The following is a 22,351-nucleotide window of genomic DNA, read 5'->3' on the forward strand; positions in this document are numbered from 1 at the left end:
AAAATTTCTCTTTCACAATATTGATATAACCAAACTAGAACCAAAACACAGCAGTGATAGAATTGTGAATAATGGGATGCTACTAACACCTTTACACCTCGGGTCAGATGGCTTTATGGCAACAGAACTGCAGTCACAACAAAAGTAAAGATATAAAAGTTTGAGAAACTCACCCTTGTTGTGCAGTTTTCCCAAAAATGATTCAAGTTTATCTAACTTCCTGTCAGATTCCAAATTCATATCAGGTCTTGCTTCAATTTCTGGAAGAATTAAGAAGATTATTTACCACAATAACTTGCAAGACCTAATTAGTAGACCTAGATGTAAAAGCAGGGGGAAGGGGGAATGTGGATCATGTGCAATGGTGAGTAATGGATCCTTACCAGGTCCACCTACTGGTCCCAGGTTACAACACTGGTTGTGGAACTGCTTAGGAGGGCTTAGTCTGAAGACTAGTTTTGTTGAGATTTAGATAGAATGTCTACTTGTTCCCCCTAAATACAATGGAAGCCCAACCTGAAGGTCAGTTAGGGTAATATTTTGGAAGAATGACTATTTGCTACCAATAAATACATCTGAAAACACAACTTGAAGGTAAATTAGGGTGAGAATTGGGGACAATTACTGTTTGCTCCCTTAAATACTCCTGGAAGACCAATGTGAAAGTCAATAAGAGTGAAAATTGGACAAAAATTGTATTTGCTCCCCCTACATACCCCTTAAGTCCAAGATGAAGATCAGTTATGGTAAGATTTGGGGAGAATTACTATTTGCTTCCCTAATTTCCCCCAAAAACCCATCTTGAAGTTCTGGTTAGAATGAATATTTGCTCTCCTTCAATACTCCTGAAAGCCCAATTTGAAGGTCGGTTTGGTTGAGAATTGGGGAAAATGACTGTCTGCTCAAGTAAATATCCCTGGAGACCAATGAAGGTAAGTACATGTGAGATTTGGGAATGACTATTCGCTTCCAAGCAACTGCTGCAAGGAGCATCTGATCCTAATGTTATCCAGAGCTTTTATCCACAAATGATACTTAGAAGCTGCAGCAGATGAACGCTTTAGTAGCGCAGTAATTGTGAACGTAAATGAACATTACTAGAAAATTACTTCCAGGCTTACCTTCCAGAGGCTTGGAGATTGGGGTTGTCTTAAATTTGAGAGACATTGGTGATGCAACGGGGGTAATGTCTGTAGGCGAGGCCAGGCCTAGAGAAGACAAACATAAGTTGGCGCTTTATCGAAACAACCAGACCTTTTAGTTCTGCCACCCTTCTCCGAAGGAATAAAAATAAATAATGTAAACCTGACGGAAAGCAATGGGTTTCAGTGGGATCCATTGTTATAATTACAGCCATTAAAGATAACAGAATGGGAAAGGAAGAACACTATTTGATTATAGCTACTGGGTAGGATGTTTCCCCCTAAACATTACATATTTAAAAATGTAATCTGATGCAGTAAACTATAAGATTTTTTTTTTACAGATTTTACCTTTCTTTTGAATGGTCCTCAAACTATAGCCAGATCTATGGTATATATAATTCCCTTGTGTGCTCTTGATTAAACCATAAAATTAATTACATCATAGGTGTCACCTCCCTTGGCTGCCCCAACTATTAGAGATCAACACTGATGCCTACTAAGTTGGACCATGGTATTTTAATACTGCATAGCTTGAGTAAAGTGAAGGCAATGATTAAATTACATATTGTGGGAGAGTCTACGAAGGTAACAAACCTTAAAAAAGATTAATCTTTAATATCATTTTTTTTTTTTTTGGAGCAAATGGTTTAATGCATAGGAAATTAATCAATTCTAATACATGAACTCTCAGTTAAATTCCCATATAAAGCCTGTTTACTCCATTAGATACATCAATTAACAATGGAAATGTTACGTAAAAATGCTCTGTTGGTAGGTAAATACACAATATATATTACAAAAATGTCTCTAGGTGAAGTTGAGGCCACTCTGAGCAGAAGCCAAAGTTATTCAATACAAACCTTTCTTAACCATTCGTCCGGCTACTGTAAATTGCGTGGAATCATTTGCTGCCCCTATGCCTTTGGTTTTCCAGGACTCCTCCCTAATTGTGATCTGCTGCTTCCTTTCTTCAATAGACATGTGAACCCCATTGCCATCAGTCACCCTTTGCTGCAAGAGAAAAAAATAAATAAATCTAGTGACCCTCCAAAAAAGTATATGGCTATCCAAAAATGCTCACAACGTATTAACATGAAGACCAGTGTTAAAATACAGATGTCTGTACTTTTTCTCTTTTTTTTTTAAAAAAAAAAGATTTTTATTACATTTTCCAAATTACAAAAGGTAATATCAACATTGTTATAAACATTGCTTAAAATAGAAGAGAAAGAAAAGAAAAAAAGTAAATGAAGTAAATAAATAATAAATAAATTGTAATACATATGATACATATATTAAATACCTACATTAAATACTAGTGTACTTCCTAAGGGGGAACGTGTACCTATAATCTTCTTCTATGTACTTTTTCTCAAACCTTTAGAACAGGGGTCCCCAAACTTTTTTACCTGTGAGCCACATTCAAATGTAAAAAGAGTTGGGGAGCAACACAAGCATAAAAAAAGTTCCTGGGGTGCCAAATAGGGTTGCAACCTGGCCGATATTTTACTGGCCTGACCTGTAAAAATGATGGTTGATCCCAATGTTATTTATAATGAAAAAAAAGGGATTCTGTTTGGCAGTACACCTGGTTTGTATGCAACCAAAACTTGCCTCCAAGCCTGGAATTCAAAAATAAGCACCTGCACTGGGATCAACATACAAGGGGTTGGAGAGCAATGCTTTAGAGAAAGGTTATAACAATTGGCTTTGTATCCATTGCAATGCTTATATGATAAAAGAGAGACTAAAAAAAGATCTAGGAGCTTATTCTGCCATGTACAGGATAATTTCTGGGGCAGATGGCCGACTGGCAGTTATATGGTTGTCTAGACGGTTGTTTTTTGACCTTTATCCACTACATGATATAAGATAGCTTAAAAAAATGGTCTCTGCCAAGTTGTCTTAGCCAATGCCAAGCACAGACACTGACCCGTGCCCTGGTGACCATTCAATGGATTAGCAACATCTCATTTTCTACCAGATCAGGGTGTGCGTATGCCAGTCTATGTGCACAGGTATAGGAGCAAATGAAAGGAGAAAAGATGGAATGGGAGTCAGGAGAGTTTATTGGCCTAGGAAAGTTGAACTAAAGTAATGACGTAGCTCCCAAAAGGGGAGTTGGAGAGAAGCCATACTTCATGCCACATTGCTTGGTATACTACAGATTTTTGGAGTATCACTCTCTTGAAGGTATTACCAGTAACAGATACCTCCATTCAATCTTTCTACTTGGCTGGAATTAAGCAGCTACTTTACAATATATGGTAAATACCAAATGGTACAAGTTAGAATACACTGCTATCCCATGTCTATGTCATGCCTACAAAAAAAAACTAGTTTTTCATTTTTGAAAGGCTGTCCATGATGGGAACCCCATTGATTTTAAATAAGAAAGGGAAAATAAACCATTTCAGACTAAATTGATGTCAAATCACCTTCCATCTCCAGGGGTGACGCTCATCGAACATCACAGGGCTGGACTGCCCGAGGGTAGTAGCATTACTGACCTTAAAGGCAAAGGAAGAGAAAGACAGAGATAAGAAAGGACAGGAGACAGAGAAGGCTGAAAAGTAAAAGGAACAGAACAAAGCTCCACTACTGCTATAACTTCAGCTCCCAGCAGCTTTAGTGGCTCAAACACAGATATGTATGCACAATAGTTGTTGGGATTTGCATTTCCCAGTGCCAAGACCAAGAGCTTGGCCATTGTCATGCCAGTAAAACAAGTATGACCTCTACAGTAACAATATCTTAAGTGTCATATGCATAATAAGTTCTGCCCTGATAGTTTACTTTGCCTTTCCACATGAAGGACCTGCCATACTGAAGAAGAGGATTACCATATAATTACAACTTCTAGAAGGGCTGTTTTAGCTATGGCTTTGCTGAAGGATGGAACTAAGCACCCTGCACTATAATGTATAAACACAGACTTGCATTCAAAGAATGTCCTGAGTGCACAGAAAGCAAACATGCAAAGGAAAGAGAGCTCTGGGCACACAATAACCCAAATACGAACACTGCCCCTGAACACTATCGAGAAATTGTGCATCATTTCCCTTAAAATATTTAATTGTTGAAAAATAAGTTTCCTCCTCCTCTTCCTTACTCATCATACAGCAGTACATGCAGCAACAGGGAAGGGGTAAATGTAGCATCACAGACAAATTCTACCACCACCCAATAACCAATCAACAGTTACCCTTTTACTGGTTTTATACAGACAGAGAAAATGTTTCATTGGTTGTTAAGGATTAATGGATGAGGGCAACTCTGCCCTTTAACATAACCCCCCCCCCCCCCGCATTAAAGGAGCATAAATGTTAAGGCATAACTGGCTTTGATAAAGGAAAATATGCAACAACATACCCAAACACACATGAAACAGAGCCCAAATCTGTCTGCAGCTAGATTAACTGGCTGTCAGATTTCAGCAGAGTGGAAAACTGCAATTTTCCTCTTTGTGTATAGTTTCCTGTCCAGAAAGATGAATTCCCAGAATAAATGTGTTCCCATTCCTCTGATGCCACCCCCTCCTAATTTCTCCAAACACTGTCAGATGTGTGAAAGTAACAATACTCTCTCCCAGTCAATAGCAAAGGTATATCTAAAGCATTGGCCTCCATACAGCTCAGTCTTCATGCTCCCTAAAAATAAAAAGTGGGGAATGAAGACTTGGTTGCAGGTTACTTGTTCTCATGGCAAAGTGAAGAGTAGATTGATGTGGTTTTAATGTGCATGGGATTATGACCAGACTTCAAAGAAGGAGCAAACTGTTCCAATGTAGAAAAGCTGGGGCTATAGATCTAGAACAGTAATCCCAAACCAGTGGCTCGAGCAAGATGTGGCTTTCCAATCCCTTGGATGTTGCTCCCAGTGGGTGCTTATTTTTCAATTACTGGCTTGGAGGCAAGTTTTGGTTGTATAAAAACCAGGTGTACTGCCGAACAGAGTCCTGTAGTCTGCAAGTCCATATAGGTGCTACCAAATTGCCAATCACAGCCCTTATTTAGCACCGCAGGAACTTTTTGCATGCTTGTGTTGCTCTGCACAATTTTCTACAGTCAAATTTGGCTCATAGGTTAAAAAGTTGGGGATCCCTGCTCTAAGCGGGTGAAGAAAGGAGAGATGTCAAACTTGCAACAATCCAGTAGGTGTTGACATCCTGCAACAAAAGCTGCAGGCTGGACCTTCCCAATATACAGTATAGACCGAAAATATCTACCAAGTGGTTAATGATGTAAAGGAACAACAGGTGAAAAGCGTGTTCCAAGTTAAGAAACTCATACCCACCGCTACCTGTTGCTATGAGTTACTAGACCAGGAGCAAACATGGCAAATGTCATCAAATTAAATCCAGTGGTTTATTGGGACTTTTCTGTATATTTCACACCCTTCTGACAGGTGCAAAGTGTGTTCCAAGTCAAGAAACTCGTACCCACCGCTACCTGTTGGTTGCTATGAGTTACTAGACCTAGAGCAAAAACGGCAGATGTCCTCAAATTAAATCCAATCATTTAGTTGTACTTTTCTGTATATTTCACTCACTCCCAACAGGTGCAAATTGTGCTCCAAGTTAAGAAACTCATACTACCTGGTGGTTGCCATGAGTTACTAGACCTGGAGCAAACATGGGAAAAGTCATCAAATAGTTTATGTACTTTTCTGTGCATTCCACTTCCTCCCAGGGGGGACGATCATATAGTGAGAGCCCAGGTCCAACAGTGTCTCTGTTTGAGATGGATACTCATATTACACAGGATGCTTGTTACTCGCCACTTAAAGTTGCAGTTAATGGAGCAGAAACACTAAATTAAGATTAGTACAATAAGATCAGGTATGAGAACATTTAATTAGAACTCGGTTAGGATGTAAGTGCAGGCATCTTAGCATGTTACTGTGCGAGTGCAACTCCACACGTCTGTGTTTGCTCACGTGACAAAATGCAAGTATTGCAGAGTTGCACCTAAACTAGGTGCTTTCCTCACCTGATGTATAGGAACAAAATACTGGCATTTATGGGCAGCAGGTGGAGCAGGAGAGTAAACAGAAGCATAGACAGGTTCCTATGAATAGGGACAGAAGCAAAGCAAGAATATTAGCAGATGGAGAAAGAGAATGAACAGAAATATGAACAGGTCATCAAGAAGATAATGATCCGTTCAGGGCATTTGAAAACCTTACTCCATTCCACTATTTGGGGTAACATGGAACATGGGCTTATAAGTAGGGATGCACCGAATCCAGGATTCTGTTTGGGATTCGGCCTTTTTCAGCAGGATTCGGATTCTGCAAATTAGGGGCGGGGAGGGAAATAGTGTGACTTTTTGTCACAAAACAAGGAAGTAAAAAATGTTTTCCCCCTTCCTACCCCTAATTTGCATATGCAAATTAGGATTCGGTTCGGTATTCGGTCGAATCTTTCGCAAAGGATTTGGGGGTTCGGCCGAATCCAAAATAATGGATTCGGTGCATCGCTACTTACAAGTGCCAGGACTGGATCATTAACTTCCTGATGACAAGAGTTAAAACAGCATCACAATCCATCGAGACAGAAGTTGGGATCGGCATCCACTATATATAATAAAATCAGACTACGTAATCAGGAGATATAGAAAGGCGTTCAGATATCGAGCTCATGCAATCCAATACGATAATCTGCATCTTCAAAACTGTTCCTGCTGATGGTAATCGGAGATTGCTAGCAGGTGCGGATGGAAGTGCATATTTATTATGAGAAGGGCTCCCAGATGGGTAAAACGATCCAAATTCAAGGAAAACCATATTTCAATGAGATAATGCATGCTTCAGGAAGCATGTCATTGGAGATCTGAAAAGCTGCAGCAAGCACTCAAGAACACAGAAGTCGGCATTAGGCAAAAGCCTGCGTGACACAGTCCGGCTTACCCACAGCCAAACAGATTGGGCATAACCGCCTTTAATAGCTCCTTCTTCCTACAGGTTAAAACAAACAGGGTTATGTTGCAGATGGAGTTAAGCCGGTGCACTTGCACGTGAGGGAGACATGGCTTAGACACATATTAGTTCTACAACAGCTAAAAGTTAAATTTGACTCTCAGAGAAGAAGAGATAAGCCATATTAAAGGTCCCACACAATGGTCTTTATTCAGGCAGTTACATCTGGTCCCTGACTGTAGAGCTCCGCTCATTCGCATGCAATGTGATGTGTCATGGCTCAGAAAAAACACATTTATCTCTCAGCATCACTGGATTAAATAAAGAGCAGAAATCTGTGTTTGGACTCGGGGTGGTCATAACGGGTGACGCAGTCTAAGGAAACAATGGTCTAATCTGATGGCGATGAAAGGTTCTCCCAAACCCTGCTAACTGTCCCGTAAAGGCAGGTTCATTCAAGTGTGTGCACAGCAAGGCAAATAGGGAATTGAGACAAGAGCCGGGGGCAAAAGGATAGTAAAGGAGTGTGGGTGGGCCCAGACTGGCAATCTGTGGGTTCTGGCAAATTCCAGAGGGGCTGCTATAAGGTGCCATAGAAAGTCAGTATTTAGTGGGCTGGTGGGGGCTGATTGGGCCTCTGTGGGATAAAGTATAACAGTTATTATATGTGTTTATTTGTTGATTGGTTTAATAAATGTTGATTCAATTGAAAGGGGGAAAAAAGAATATTTAATATAAACTGCATCATCCGGAAAATGCTTCAATAACCCTCTCTCAGCATCTGTCTCTCTTCATTCTATCTTAATGCAGGAGCTGGAGTCAGATTTTGATTGACATTTAGGTCCAATATATCCTTGGGGAGGATAGAAGATGTATAAGTTCTACCTGCCTCTGAGTGGGTCTCCTTCAATCCCCCCCATCCCAACCAAAAACAAAGTGTTAGATCAATGGACCTCAAATAAAACTGACCCATGTATGTGGCATATAAAGGGAAAATATATTGTACGCTGCGTAGAGGCTAATATTGGATCACAAATGAACTTCAAGGCTTGCTCAAGATGCATGTTGCCTTGGGTCTTAGAAACATGGTGATTTTGTCCTAGGGTAGTGCATGTGTGTGAACGTGAATGAAATATAGGCGTTGTAGCATAGGGAATGGCATTCAAGCACTTCTAGAGCTAAAGAGGTTTCTTTATTATGTCTAGTGGTCTCTCTAGTAGTAGGAAACCATCCAGGCAACAGATATTCCAAGGACTTTGTCTTGGATCATCCCTTATAAGTGAAGCTAGAAAGTTATGGTTTTGTCCCTACTAGATAAACACCAAGTTAAACTCTCTAGCCTATACAATAAGAAAACAATGCAAAAACAAAAAGAATATCCTCTGAAAATAGTTAAATTCCCTCTCCTTTATTGCTACTCCCATGCTATACAATGGCCCTTTATAGCTGTACAATCCTCCAACCTTGTGCTTATAGTCATACTCAAACTAAATGTAACACTTCTGCACATGTTTTCCAAACGTGCAGCATCTGGAAAGAGGTGATTTCACCCCTCCTCCTCTTCTTCTTTTAACGCTCATACGTAGAGAATGCCAAAAAACATCTTGCAGAAGTTAATGAAAACACAAACAATGAATACTTTTAATAACGGGCTCCTTCTTACAACATCCATACACATGTGGCCCGAGGATATCTCTGTTAAAAGTGTTTAAAACCCAAATGCCAGCATTTTATAGGTAAACTCAGTTTTGAGAAATGCCTGCCCATGGAGACACTCTCTACTGTGAGAATAATGAGGTGCATCTGACTATCATTAAAAAATGAAAGTAGACCCAAAAACAAATAAGTAATGCCAGATATCACGGCTGTTCTATTGCTATTTTTGTTGTTTATTGGGGCTGCAGCATTCTGCTTCCTCTGTGGAAAATAAAGCGATGGAGACATCTTGCCTTGTAGAGCACATTAAGGAATCAGTGGCGTGGAGTCGGTTTAATTTTCCTCTGTTTAGTAAAAAATCTATGAATTGGGTGGGATGGAAATCAGCACCTAGGATATTATTGATGCATCAGGGTGGAGATCATGTATTACATTTATGAATGGCCCATGGAGAGCTGGAGAGCTTCATATATGTATTGTCTTCAACCCTATCATTGTTTTAGCCTGATGGAGGTAGCGAGGCAAGTTTTGGTTACTTAAAAACCAGATGTACTGCCAAACAGAGCCTCCTGTAGGCTGCCAGTCCACATAGGGGTTACCAAGAAGCCAATCACATCCCTTATTGAGGCAACTTGTGAACTTTTCATGCTTGTGTTGCTTCCCATTTTTTTTTTATATTTGAATGTGGCTCATGGGTAAGAAAGGCAGGGATCCCATGGTCTAGACTGATACTGAAAGAAAAAAATCCAGGCCAGTCTGCTTTTTCCATAGGGTGTTAAAGAACCAGTAACGTCCCAGTCCTGTGTGTGATGGGCTTGCCATGCAGCATAACAAAACCATGCCTTTTTCAAATACATGTCTGGTTTTGCAGATAGCTTACTTTCTTTAAATGAACACTATACCCCCAAAATGAATACTTAAGCAACAGATAGTTTACATCATATTAAGTGGCAAATATTAAAGAATCTTACCAAACTGGTATATATATTTAAGTAATTCTTGCCCTTTTACATCTCTTGCCTTGAACCACCATTTTGTGATGGACTGTGTGCTGCCTCAGAGATCACCTGACCAGAAATACTGCAGCTCTAACTGTAACAGGAAGAAGTGTGGAAGCAAAAGACACAACTCTGTCTGTTAATTGGCTCATGTGACCTAACATGTATGGTTTGTTGGTTTGTTTGTGTGCACAGTGAATCCTACGATCCCAGGGGGCGGCCCTTATGTTTTAAATTGGCAATTTTCTATTTATGATTACCCAATGGCACATACTACTAGAAAAGTATATTATTATGAAAAAAGGTTTATTTGCATAAAGCAGGGTTTTACATATGAGCTGTTTTATGCAATTTCTTTTTATAGAGACCTACATTGTTTGCGGGGTATAGTTTTTCTTTAACCAAGTCTCAAAATCTTTAAATTTATACGCAAAATATGCCTTTCATAGGAGTATGAGGAGCAGTTTTAATCCCAAGGCAGATGTATGGAGACATTCCTTTAGTGTCAGACGTATGATGTCCCGTCACACATCATTTATTTATTTATTTGTTTGTTTACATAAGTGTGTTGAGAATCCTCAAAATTTGTAGATTTTCTATAACCCAGTGACGATGAGCTTTACGAACAAAAGTAAAGCTCATCTTTATAATCCTTTACATAGACATAATATGCAACGCAGGGAACCTACAAACAGGGCGCACATTGCTCCCTGAATCAAACTGAAGACTCCTTAGCTGCTAGGGATCAGTTCATATCACCGAGCCACAATAATGGCCACTACAAACACTGTACAGGTGTAGGATACGTTATTTGGAAACCCATTATCCGAATTACGGAAAGGCCATCTCCCATAGACTCCAATATAATTAAATAATTCACATTTTTACAAATGATTTAAATGTTCACTATAATAATAATAATAATAATAATAATAATAATAATAATAATAATAATAATAATACAGTACTCGATCCTAACCAACATATAATTAAACCCTATTGGAGGCAAAACAATCCTAGAGAGTTTATTTAATGTTTAAATGATTTTTTAGTAGACTAATTTTGGATATTCAAATTATGGAAAGAACCCTTATCTGAAAAACCCCAGGTCCCAAGAATTCTGGAATATCTCCCATAGCTGTATATTTTTATTTTCATCGTACTTGAAGAAACTACATCTAAGGGGGCCTTATTCTACCAAACTCACATATGGGACAGACATAAAATTGGGATCAGCAGAGGCTGCCATTCCATGGTTTACATCCTTCCTGAATGGTATTGAGCATTACAAGCGCCAGGGGACACATTTATGTACCGCCTGGAGGATTGCAGCCATTCCATATTCTAGCTTATAGATTTTCCTTGCCACCTGGATTTCAGACCTTACACTCAAAGTGATTTATCTTCAAAAAAAAACCCACAATGTTTCTTGCGTCACCAACATTTCAGGTAACATTGAACATTGTAACTTAGAACTGAGCCCGTTAAGCATGCAATATAGATCGGAAGTGGTACACGCCGGCCCCTAACTAACCAATATTCTTAGTGAAATTATTTGTTAGATGCTGGAAAAAAGTGGGGGCCCCTAAATTATATTTAGTAGCAACCTACCGGTGCTACACACATGAAAGAGTATGACAAGTGGACCATACATGCCCAACAACCTTCCTTTTTCAAAGAGCCAATTAGTGAGTCCAACAGGAACACAGAACATTATGTCCAGTAAAATGCATTCTAATTGCGTGTTTTTTCCTTCTTAAACGTTATATCCTTGTTTTTCTCACTTGGTGGAGAATACTTTGGCAATTATGTAACTTTTTTCCGTTTTTTTTCCTTAAAAACAGCTTATCCCTCATTGGGAAATGATCGTTAGGGGGTCGTGCAAGGCTTTCCCTTGTTTACTTCTACATTTTAAAGAAAAGTCTTTAGAGACTCATTTTGCAGAAAGGGGGTGATAAGCAAAGCAAACAACTCCAAATCAAGAAAGCAGACTCACAGCCAAAACGAACTGGCACCAACACTGAAAATAAAATCTTTTTAAGCTGTTTAACATGAGTAACCACTGAGCAGGGCTAACATCCTGGCAATGTGACACTAATCGCATTTCCCATGAGTGAGAAGTTGGAAAGAAACGTTCACCTGCTGGAAGTTGGCACCACAATGTTGGTGTTGCATGTAAGGTGCAGTGAGATCACATCTGATCTGATGCCAACCTAGTGTCCAAATACCCCAGAAGGCACAGATTTCGGGTAAATACACCTCGATAAGGTCTGCCTGTTGCTAGCGTGTCAATTTACCCAATCTGGAGTGGTTTTTTTTTTTGCAGCCATTTCTCGACAGCAAAAACACTAACTAGATTCAACTTCAACGAGCAAAAGATATTAAAAATATTACTACTTTTGTTAAAGCCCCTGAGATATACTCAAAGGGGAAACTTTTGACATAAGGAAGCTCTTGGCTTGTGCCAAAACATGGTGTCTTATGGTATACAACAGTGATCCCCAACCAGTAGCTCATGAGTTGCTCTCCAACCCCTTGGATGTTGCTCTCAGTGTCCTCAAACCAGGTGCTTATTTTTGAATTCAAGGCTTAGAAGCAAGTTTTAATTGCATATAAACCAAGTATAGTGCCAAGCAGAGCCTCCTGTAATCTGCTAGTCCACATAGGGGCTACCAAATAGCCAATCACAGTCCTTATTTGGCACCACAAGGGACTTCTTTCTGCTTGTGTTGCCCCCCAACTCTTTTTTTACATTTGAATGTGGCTCACGGGTAAAAAAAGGTCGGGACCCCTGTTATACAACCTGGGAGATGGATACTTCATATGGGGAAATGCACATGGGCAGACCTAGGGCAAGCTCTTTGATGCGCATGATTTTTAGAATTGTTTTGATGAGGGTTAAGTGGGTAAAGATATCTGAGAGATGATTACATTACACGTTTATGTTGAAATAATCCTATAGTCCTGGTTTTCAGACACTTCAGTTCACTGTTGGAACATTGTCTAGTAACTAGCGAACATTGAGTAAATATATGGTTAGAAGTGAGCAGGATAATTTAAAAAAAAAAAAAACTATGAAGGCTTGTTTACATTTGGACGTGACCCCCTCTGTGAATCAGTGGAAGCTCATCCTGGAACTCTACATTGTGATGTGGCCAACTGCTGTGTGTCTTGTCCCTGAATTTCTTTATCTAAAATGAACTCTTGCCACTCAGCTCTGGATATTATCTGAACTGGACTGCTTTGCCTTTGTCTTGAAACTGATGCTTTTTTTATTTTTCAAGTTTACAAAGTTCTATGGAGAGCAGATTCACTTAGTGGGCTGCAACCAACATACAAATATCTATGTTTAGGCGTGTCTTATTTTTCATCATTGCAATTGAAGTTTAATTCAGCAACAGATGGAAGGGCCACAGGCTGACTGAGAAAAAATATTGGTATAGGGAATAGAATATTCCAATGTACAGATGGGAAAAGGGGGCATGTGCCCATGTTCTTAGAAATTTAAAAGTAGTCTAAAACAGGAATGAAGAATAAAAGAGAAAACATTGGTACAGGTATAGGACCGGTTATCCAGAATGCTTGGGACCTGCGGTTCTCAGGATAAGGGATGTTTCTGTAATTAATTACTAGTAAATAATTTAAACATTAAAAATAGTTTTGCCTTTAGTAAGGATTTATTAGAGTTAAGATCAAGTACAAGGCACGGTTTTATGATCACAGAGAAAAAGATTAAATCATTGTTAAAACTTTGAATTATTTGATTATAATGGAGTCTGTGGGAGAGGACCCTCCCGTAATTCTTAATGTTTTGATAATGGGTCTCCGGATAACGGGTCCCATACCTGTATATAAGCTTACTTGCTCAAGATGGAGATCTGAACTACATCCAGTAAAGGAATCACACCTTTAATATCTTAACCCTTATTTTTCTATGCCACTACACTTTTTTCTCCTCGCTGTACATGTTTGGTACCCACATGTCCCTTTTTGTTTCACTCCTGCTTTGCACGTTTGTGTGGCTGTGTTGTGTCACTGCCATTCCATGCCTCTATAGCATCGCTGCACATCGGTATGTGTTGTGTCACTTGTACAAAGGTCTTGTCCCTGTACCTATATCTTCCTGCAAGGAATGCCATTCTGTTTCCTAGAAAGGGCCATATTTATACGTCCTGCGCTGTACAGGCATGTGTATTTAATTTGCTTTCATCTTTTGTGATTGTGGATTATGAGGTTAGAATGCCAGCATGTGGCAGTCAGCTGCAGAGCGGCGAGGTTTCAGAGAACTCTTACTTCTGTAATGAAGTACAGTCACTGCTTAGGTATATAATCCATCTCCCCTGGTCTGGACCCATTACAGAACTCCTGCGGGGCCCTTTGATGTTTGGAGCTCTGCTATCTGTTATGCCATGAAAGATTAGCGCAGGCAGCCCGTGCTCCGTACAATCCATGCAGGGGGACAAACACTTTCATCTCTTCTTGCTAAAAGCTGGATTTAAATATCTAGAGGCAATTGTTTCTGTAGAATGTAATCAACAGGACATGACCACCCATTCCAAAACTCATTCCATAATGAAAAAAAACCCCATTGAAGTTAGCTATTTGTGCGTTAGAATGCAAATATGTGCCGCAGCGCTGCATATGATGGACAAAGTACTAAGCGCAGGTTTCTGCAAACTAATGGCATACCGTATATACTGAGTATAAGCCGTCCCGAGTATAAGCCGAGGTACCTAATTTTACCTCCAAAAACTGGGAAAGCTTATTGACTCGAGTATAAGCCTAGGGTGAGAAATGCAGCAGTTTCTGGTAAGTTTCAATCAAAAAATTGAGGGTTTCTGCACCCATTGGAGGTGCCGGCGTCTCGTTTTTGGATGCCGGCGAATATTCTTGGAGACTATTCTTGGACGCCGGCGACCGTTTTTGCGCTTGACCCGAGTATAAGCCGAGGTAGAGTTTTTCAGCATATTTTGGGGGCTGAAAAACTCGGCTTATACTCGAGTATATACCAAAAAAATTGCCACGAGTATAGAGAGGCAAGTTGCTCATAATTTGATGCAATTTTATCATTACAAGAGCTGGTTGACGTCTATTCCCAAATGCAAATATATAATATACAGCTTGTCAATTCCCATCATGCTCAGCTACAGCTGGAGTGCTGAACCAACTGGAAATAAAAAGCAAAAACATCACTAGAACAGACCAGCAGTAGGTTGGAAGCAAAGTCTACTAAAGGCTCCATGTTCTTTTTGTACACAGGACTCAAGATTAATTGAAGCATCCGGCACAGCCTTGTTGACATGAATGATGTGAGTGTGCCAGATGCATCAATTAAGGCTACTTCATATCCACAGTTTTTACAGGATCTTCATTGACTCCCAGCTCTTCTTCACAAATCCAAATCAAGAAACTTCTCAAAGGCACTGCATTAACAATAATGATTTTGTTTTACCCCATCGCAAGCTAATGGGCATCCGTGCAAACAATCTGGAACTTGCTGTCAGGCAGTGATGCCATTGTAAAGCAGACAAAGCATCTCATTACTGCCAAGGTAATTATTACAAAATCAAATTTGGCAACAAACTTTCCTTTCCTTTAGTTTCTTTGTGCAATGCAATGGCAGTCAGGGGTCTGATTGATTTTCCTTATGCCATGAACTCAGGCTTGAGATCTCAGGTACAGATAAGTAGAATTAAAGGGGCAATGTAAACCCAGATTCAACCAAATTGGGTGGGTACATGCGGTGAGTTGTGCAAAACATACTACTAGATGGAAGGCAACCCGGCATAGTAATGCTAACACTCCGCACCATAAGGAATAGTGGAAAATTGCAGGCAGGCCGGACATATAGTACATATATAGGATCCATTCTACGGAAACCAGCTATACAGAAAGCTCAGATGACATAACTGACTTATTAAAAAATGATTTTACTTGGTCCAAACTAAGATATAATTAACGCTAAAGGTGGCCATAGACAAAAGATCCGCTCGTTTGTGGACATCACCAAACGAGCGGATCTTTCCCCGATATGCCATTAACGAGCATGGCTATATCAGGGGTAATCTGAACGTTCGGCCGTATGGCCGAACAATCCGATTACGATGCGCAATGGGCTCCGCCGAGATCGGTCGGGTCAAAATCAAACCTGTCCGATCGACCAAACGACTGATCTCCGCCAAACGAAAGATGTCGGCACTCTCCACACACCATCCGAAAATCGTACTATTCGTACGATAGGATCTGTGCGTCTATGGCCAGCTTTATAGGAGGCAAAATAATCCTATTGGGTTTGGTTCATGCTTGAATTACTTTTTAGTAGTCTTATAGTATAGAGATCCAAATTACAGAAAGACCCCATGTCCCTTGCATTCTGGACACAGGCCCCATACCTGTACTTGCCAACAGCATTCAAGGCAAAAAAAATGGCTAACACACTGCAGCAAAAAAAAAATAATAAAAAAAAAATTTTGGTGACTACAAAGGATCGCCACAAAGAAGTTGCTTGGTGTAGGGCAAGGATTATTAAGCTCTGCGCTGCCTGTGCTCTCAGGTATTAAAAAAAATCTATTGAATAGATCAAAATATGCGAGTATTAAAATAGTGGAAGTATGGATGCCTCCATAATGCAGTTAGAGCTTTAATACAATTAATTTGTGCATCCTGTGATCTGTGTTATTCAAATACAGGTATGGGACCTATTATCCAGAGGGCTCAGCACCTGAGGTTTTTCCAGATCATGTCATGTAAACATTAAATAACCCAAATAGGCTGGTTTTACTTCCAATAAGGATTAATTATATCTTAGTTGGGATCAAGTACTAGGTACTGGTTTATTATAACAGAGAAAATGGAAACCCTTGTTAAAAATTTGGATTATTTGGATAAGGGAAACGACAATCCGGTAATTTGGAGAACAGATCCCATACCTGTACCTTGTCAAGCAGAGGTGTTTTTGGTTTTATATTGAACCTAATTAAAATGTCTAAATGAATTCCTGCTGCGGCCAGGATGTCCCTCCATACTTGTATCTGAAGATGATGGGAGTGGTAGTTCAGAAAGAGCCATGAGTTTGCCATCTCTAACATGGCTACTTTACCTTCTTTGTCAGCGACTGCTCAATCTCATGGAGCTGGGTGACTGTGCTGCGCTCGATGACAGACACTTTACTGTGCTCCTGCTTTTTGTTAAGCCTGTTTCTCCAATCCTCTTCTCCGCTCTTCTTCAGCAGCGCCAGCCTAAGAAGAAAGAATATGCCACATTGTTTGGAAGACATTCTTTGCGAGTCAAGCTGCACAATAAAGTCCAGAGTGAACAGTCTACTCAATTACGTGACACTTAGACAACTTTAAAAAGAGTCTGAAGAAGGAGAAATTGCTTGGTTCAATAGTTTAACAGTTTCAGAGTAATTGCTGACGTTGGAATTTCTGCCATACAGCCTGTGTTGGAAACCTTCAACTAGGGTAAATGTGTTCTATTGTCTCACGGTATGGGGGCTACGCAGAAACATGGGACACTTACCCTGGTACAGCATTTGCTGGACCTCTCACATTAAAGGGGTTTTTTGCTTTTGAGTCAACTTTTAGTATGACATAGAGAGTGATATTATGAGACAATTTGCAATTGGCTTTATTTCTTTTTTTTATTTGTGTTTTTTTTAGTTCGTTTTTTTTTTTCAGCAGCTCTCCAGTTTGCAATTTCAGCAATCTGGTTGCTAGGGTCCAAATTACCCTAGCAACCATGTACTCTTGAATCAGAGCCTGAACTATAAATAGGAGAGGACCTGAATAGAAAGATGAGTAATAAAAAGCAATAATACATTTGTAGCTTTACAGAGCATTTTTCAATGCCCCCCCCCATTTAAAAGAGCCAGAAATAATTAAAAAACTTTAATAAATAAATAAAACCAATTGAAAAGTTGCTTAGAATTAGCCATTCTATAACATACTAAAAGTTTACTCAAAGGAGAACTAAACCCTAAAAATTAATATGGCTACAAATACCATATTTTACACACTAACTTACTGCATCAGCCTGAAGTTTCAGCTGCTCCAATGCAGCAATGATCCAGGACTTCAGACTTGTCACAGGGGGTCACCATCTTGGAAAGTGTCTGTGACACTCACATGCTCAGTGGGCTCTGAGCAGCTGTTGAGAAGCTAAGCTTAGGGGTCGTCACTAATTATCCAGCAGAAAATGAGGTTGGTCTGTAATATAAGCTGATGCTACAGGGCTGATTATTAAATTCTGATGCTAATAGCACTGGTTTCTGTGCTGCCATGTAGTAATTATCTGTATTAATTACTAATCAGCCTTATATTGTGACATTTCTATTCTATGTGTACTGTATATTGTGAGTGGGTCCCTAAGCTCAGTAAGTGACAGCAGCACAGAGCATGTGCAGTGAATCAGCAGAAAAGAAGATGGGGAGCTACTGGGGCATCTTTGGAGACACAGATCTTTACTGCTAAAGGGCTGTGGTTGCCTTGGGCTGGTACAGAAGCCCAACACATAATGTACAACATTTCTAGCTACTTCTTTAGTTAGGCTTTAGTTCTGAACCACCCCTTTAAAGAAAGGAGTATATCACATTTCAAGGTTTACATTAAAGTTGGGCATGTATGGACCGTACTGTATCCTGAATGGAGAAGTGGGCATACAGATAACTAACACTACATAATATATCTATCACTGCACAAAGAAATATCCACCACTTCCAGGGTGGCAGAGATTTCTCTGGAGATTAGTAGAAGATTAAGGAGCACTGTCTTCCAAATCAGCCACGTTTATGTTATTCTCATGTGCAACGAGGCTCAAACTGCCAGTAGGGTTTTATCATGTCTGCAAACACAAAACAGTAGAATCTAATAGGAAGCCTCTCTGTTTTAGATTTAGGTTTCTTGCCATTCATGACTGTTGAAAGACTGAGCTGAACTGTTGAAGTATTTCCCTGCTGGGCACGTCATGCCTATGGACCCATTCATGGTTGTCAAGGTGGCAGCGCTTTGGCCAAAAACCAATGGAGAGGCTCGACAGGACTCATCCAATTAAACATCATGGAACACTGAGTTACAATGATACACAGAACAGTGCACTATGGTGGGTGACACATATATATACACAATGCACGGGTTACTTACATATTCTATAGCTTAGCTCTCTGCCCATTCAATGCTAAAAGAGACAAAAAGTTGCTGTATTTTCTCAGATTTGAATTCAATAAAAAAAAAAGAAAAAATTCTGAGGCTGTAGGATTTTTGTCGGGAACTTTTAGCCGAGTAACACATCCGGGGTTAGACGCGAGCCCTTGTGGGCAGCCAGTAGCGTCAGGTTTTTGTTCAGCAATCATCCGCTTTTGGGATTCCAGGCAAGTTTATTTAATGAAAGGATCTACTGTTTGGTTTAGTGCTTAGTTCGGGAAAAAAAATGTGGACAAAATATTTTGATCGGGAGGGGGGTGAATTATCTGTGACCGGGCAGATGCTGAACTACAACACCCCCTGCAGCTACAAATGAGGGAATTTTCAGAGCTACAAAATACTTATAGCCATCCGGCAGTTTCAGGGTAGCACTGTAAATAACAGGAAAATCCGATGCATGGAAAAACAATAAAAATAGCCTACCCAGCAGCTGCTATACGTCCCTAAGAACAGAGAGGTCCCAGGTAAGTCCCATACAATATTTTAATATATATGCACAATACAGATCCTCTACCCCCAAGGCTTATGCTGGTAAAGAGGCCCTAAAAAGTTTGCTTTTATTTCTCATTGTCGTTTTCAATCCCTTTATCAAAAGCAACACAGGAAGGAATGATGCTAAGACCTATAAGCAGCCAGGCAGCGGAAAATACACCGTATCACCAATAAAAATTTCAATGAGGTTTCCCAGTTCAATCAATATTAAGCACTGGAAAATTGAATTTTTTTTTTTGTAACCATGACCTCTGGATTGCAATGTTCCATTTTTTATCTACCCACTGGTTTCTTTCAAAAAGGGGTTGGTTCACCTTTAAATAACTTTTAATATGATGTAGAGACTGATATTCTGAGTCAATTTGCAATTGGTTTTAATTTTTTATTATTTGCGGTTTTGAGTTATTTAGCTTTTTATTCAGCAGTTCTCCAGTTTACAATATCAGCAGTCTGGTTACTAGGAAGTCAATTGGAATATGACCGCTCTAGACCCCACCATGTAGTGTCCCTCCAATCAGCTCCACAAACTCCGTGTGCTAAGCCACCAGGGTCTCGACTGTAATATAGATCCAATGAGCAAATCAGACGGCACTCCGGATCAATTTGAAGAAGTTTATTGCAACATTAGGGTAACAGCATCGCCTTACGCGTTTCATATGCCTATGAATTAAGGAAGTGCTGCCCAAAACGCGCAAGGCGATGCGGTTACCCTAATGTTGCAATAAAATTCTTCAAATTGATCCAGAGTGCCGCCTGATTTGCTCATTGAATATGATTACTAGGGTCCAGATTAACCTTGCAACTATGCATTTATTGAATACATTTGTAGCCTTACAGAGCATTTGTTTTTAGACTGGGTTAGTGACCCCAATTTGAGAACTGTAAAGAATCAGAAGAGGGAGGCAAAAAATTAAAAATCTATAAAAAAAATAAATAATGAAGACCAATTGAAGAGTTTCTTAGAATTGACCATTCTATAACATACTAAAAGTTAACTTAAAGGTGAACCACCGCTTTAAGCCTTTTATTAAAATATACATACTTCTGGAATATACCTGTGTGCATTTAATATCTGTACATACAAATATACATGCATTCTATTTTTAATCATTTAGGATTTTCCCTCTGCCGGTTACCATATACCTCGGATTAATGAAGTGGCTGTGGACGACGACTCCCAGCTCTCCCTCCTTGCAGGATTCAGCTGCGGGACGGGAGTTTTCAGTAGGACAGAAGGGGGATACCCCTGCAATATTAGCATTCCTGCACTGGTACCAATAATAAAGGTAGGAATAAATTGCATGTTACTGTACCTGTCTTTGATGGACATGGTTTTGCCGGGTGTATCGAGATCCTCGTTGGACCTGGTGCTGATGGTGGAGGAGATCTCAGCTGTTTCCTCGGAGGGCTTTTCCTCGCTGAGCTCTGATGCCTGAGGATTGTAGGACAGCGCAGCAGCTGGGGTGTGAGAAACGGTCTTTGCAGTGCTGGTGCCAAGGAGTTCAGAGGCCGGCTCAACAATCTCTGCTTATTGTGAAAAAGAAGCTGGGAGTTACAGCGAGCAAGTCACATGGCAGCCATCGCCTGCAGGCTTTACGTTTAACCCTTGTGAAGCAGCCCGGCTACCGCTCCCTGGAAGCTCAACATCCCTTTCCTGACACTTTCTCACTCAACTGCCTGTCCCAGCGTCCAAACCGATCAACAATAGTGTGTGTGGAACTGCCCCTTGCACAAGGCTCAGCCCCCAATGCTTTCACATAAGGTTTCAATGAAAGGAAACCAAGGAACTTGGTAACGTTTATATACAGAACTTCTAGACCTGTAAGATCAAATACTTTTCTTATACATTAAGGGGCAGATTTATTAAATTGAATTTAAAATTCAAATTATCAATTTTTTTTTTGCTCAAAACTGACAAATCCAACTAGGGAATTATCCAAACTCGATTCAAGGTTTTTTTTAAAAATTTAATTTGATTTTCGAGATTTATCATACTCTGGACCTTTAAGAATTCTAATTCGACTATTCGCCTCTTAAAACCGTCCGCGTTCATGTATAAGTCAATGGGAGAGGTCCAGGGATCAATTTGGAGATACATTAAAACGATTAAAGAAGCGGTTATGGCGGAGCTCACCTCGGCGTTCAGCGCTCCCTTCCTGGTCGCAGCTATCGCGAGACTTCGGGTATTAGCCCCAGATACTCCAATCTTCACATCAATTTGGAGATGTTTGCAGCCTTCCTGACATTCAAGGTTTTTTTTGGGAGAGTTTGATCGACCCGTGTTTTCGGGTTGTTTAAATTCATTCGAGTTTTAATAAGGCAATTTTATTAATACATTTCGCCAAGTCAGACTCATTCGAATTTAAGGGAGTTTAAAAAAACTAATTAATTTAAAAGTCGACCCGTGATAAATGTGCCCCTAAGTTTTTAATAAATTCATTGATTGACTTTTTTAAAAAAATTTATGGTCTTTGAACAGCACTTAATGGTCTCTGATAGTGACATGTGAAAAATTTCATCAGGTTTTGTCTCAGTAAAACACCCACAGACTCCAATTTATTGTAAAAAATAAAAAACAACGTTGCGCACCTTGGAGAAAAAGTTGCTGAAAAAACAAACAAAAAAACCCCGAAAAAAGGGCCAATGCTTTTTCAATGAAGCAATGATGTATAATCATTGCTGCGGATCAAAGGGCAGAGAATAACGAAGATTTCAGAAGGTTTTTCACCCCAAACATGACCTTTATTGAACGTCAAAAGCTGGGAATTCAGGTGTATCTAGAAAAGCAAATAGACATTCTCAACTAATTTGATCCAAACTGGCCTTCAGGCTGCCCTGCCAGTTTAGGATTCAATGGGTTAATGGTGGCTTGCTGTGCTTAAACTAAGCTTTCTTATCTACCCTATTAATCTGCTTATGTCACAGCAAACTTTTTGGAGTA

At 39.9% G+C, this 22,351-nt stretch overlaps 1 protein-coding gene across 4 annotated transcripts in view; it reads right to left on the bottom strand.

The window, feature by feature from the left end:
* The window catches only part of svil.L (supervillin L homeolog), a 196,560-nt gene that overhangs the window by 26,624 nt on the left and 147,585 nt on the right, over window positions 1-22,351 (bottom strand). For 3 of the 4 annotated variants that reach the window (XM_041565826.1, XM_041565828.1, XM_041565827.1), the window contains 7 exons: window positions 20,724-20,937; window positions 16,818-16,956; window positions 6,137-6,214; window positions 3,584-3,655; window positions 2,006-2,156; window positions 1,122-1,208; window positions 174-260 (listed from right to left, as the gene is read on the bottom strand). In XM_041565826.1, the coding sequence (XP_041421760.1) occupies window positions 174-260; window positions 1,122-1,208; window positions 2,006-2,156; window positions 3,584-3,655; window positions 6,137-6,214; window positions 16,818-16,956; window positions 20,724-20,937 (828 nt within the window). The remainder of the gene's footprint in view (window positions 1-173; window positions 261-1,121; window positions 1,209-2,005; window positions 2,157-3,583; window positions 3,656-6,136; window positions 6,215-16,817; window positions 16,957-20,723; window positions 20,938-22,351) is intronic. The other variant, XM_041565829.1, reaches the window with a different exon arrangement.

Source organism: Xenopus laevis, chromosome 6L (genome assembly GCF_017654675.1).
Source record: "Xenopus laevis strain J_2021 chromosome 6L, Xenopus_laevis_v10.1, whole genome shotgun sequence".
NCBI lineage: Eukaryota > Metazoa > Chordata > Amphibia > Anura > Pipidae > Xenopus > Xenopus laevis.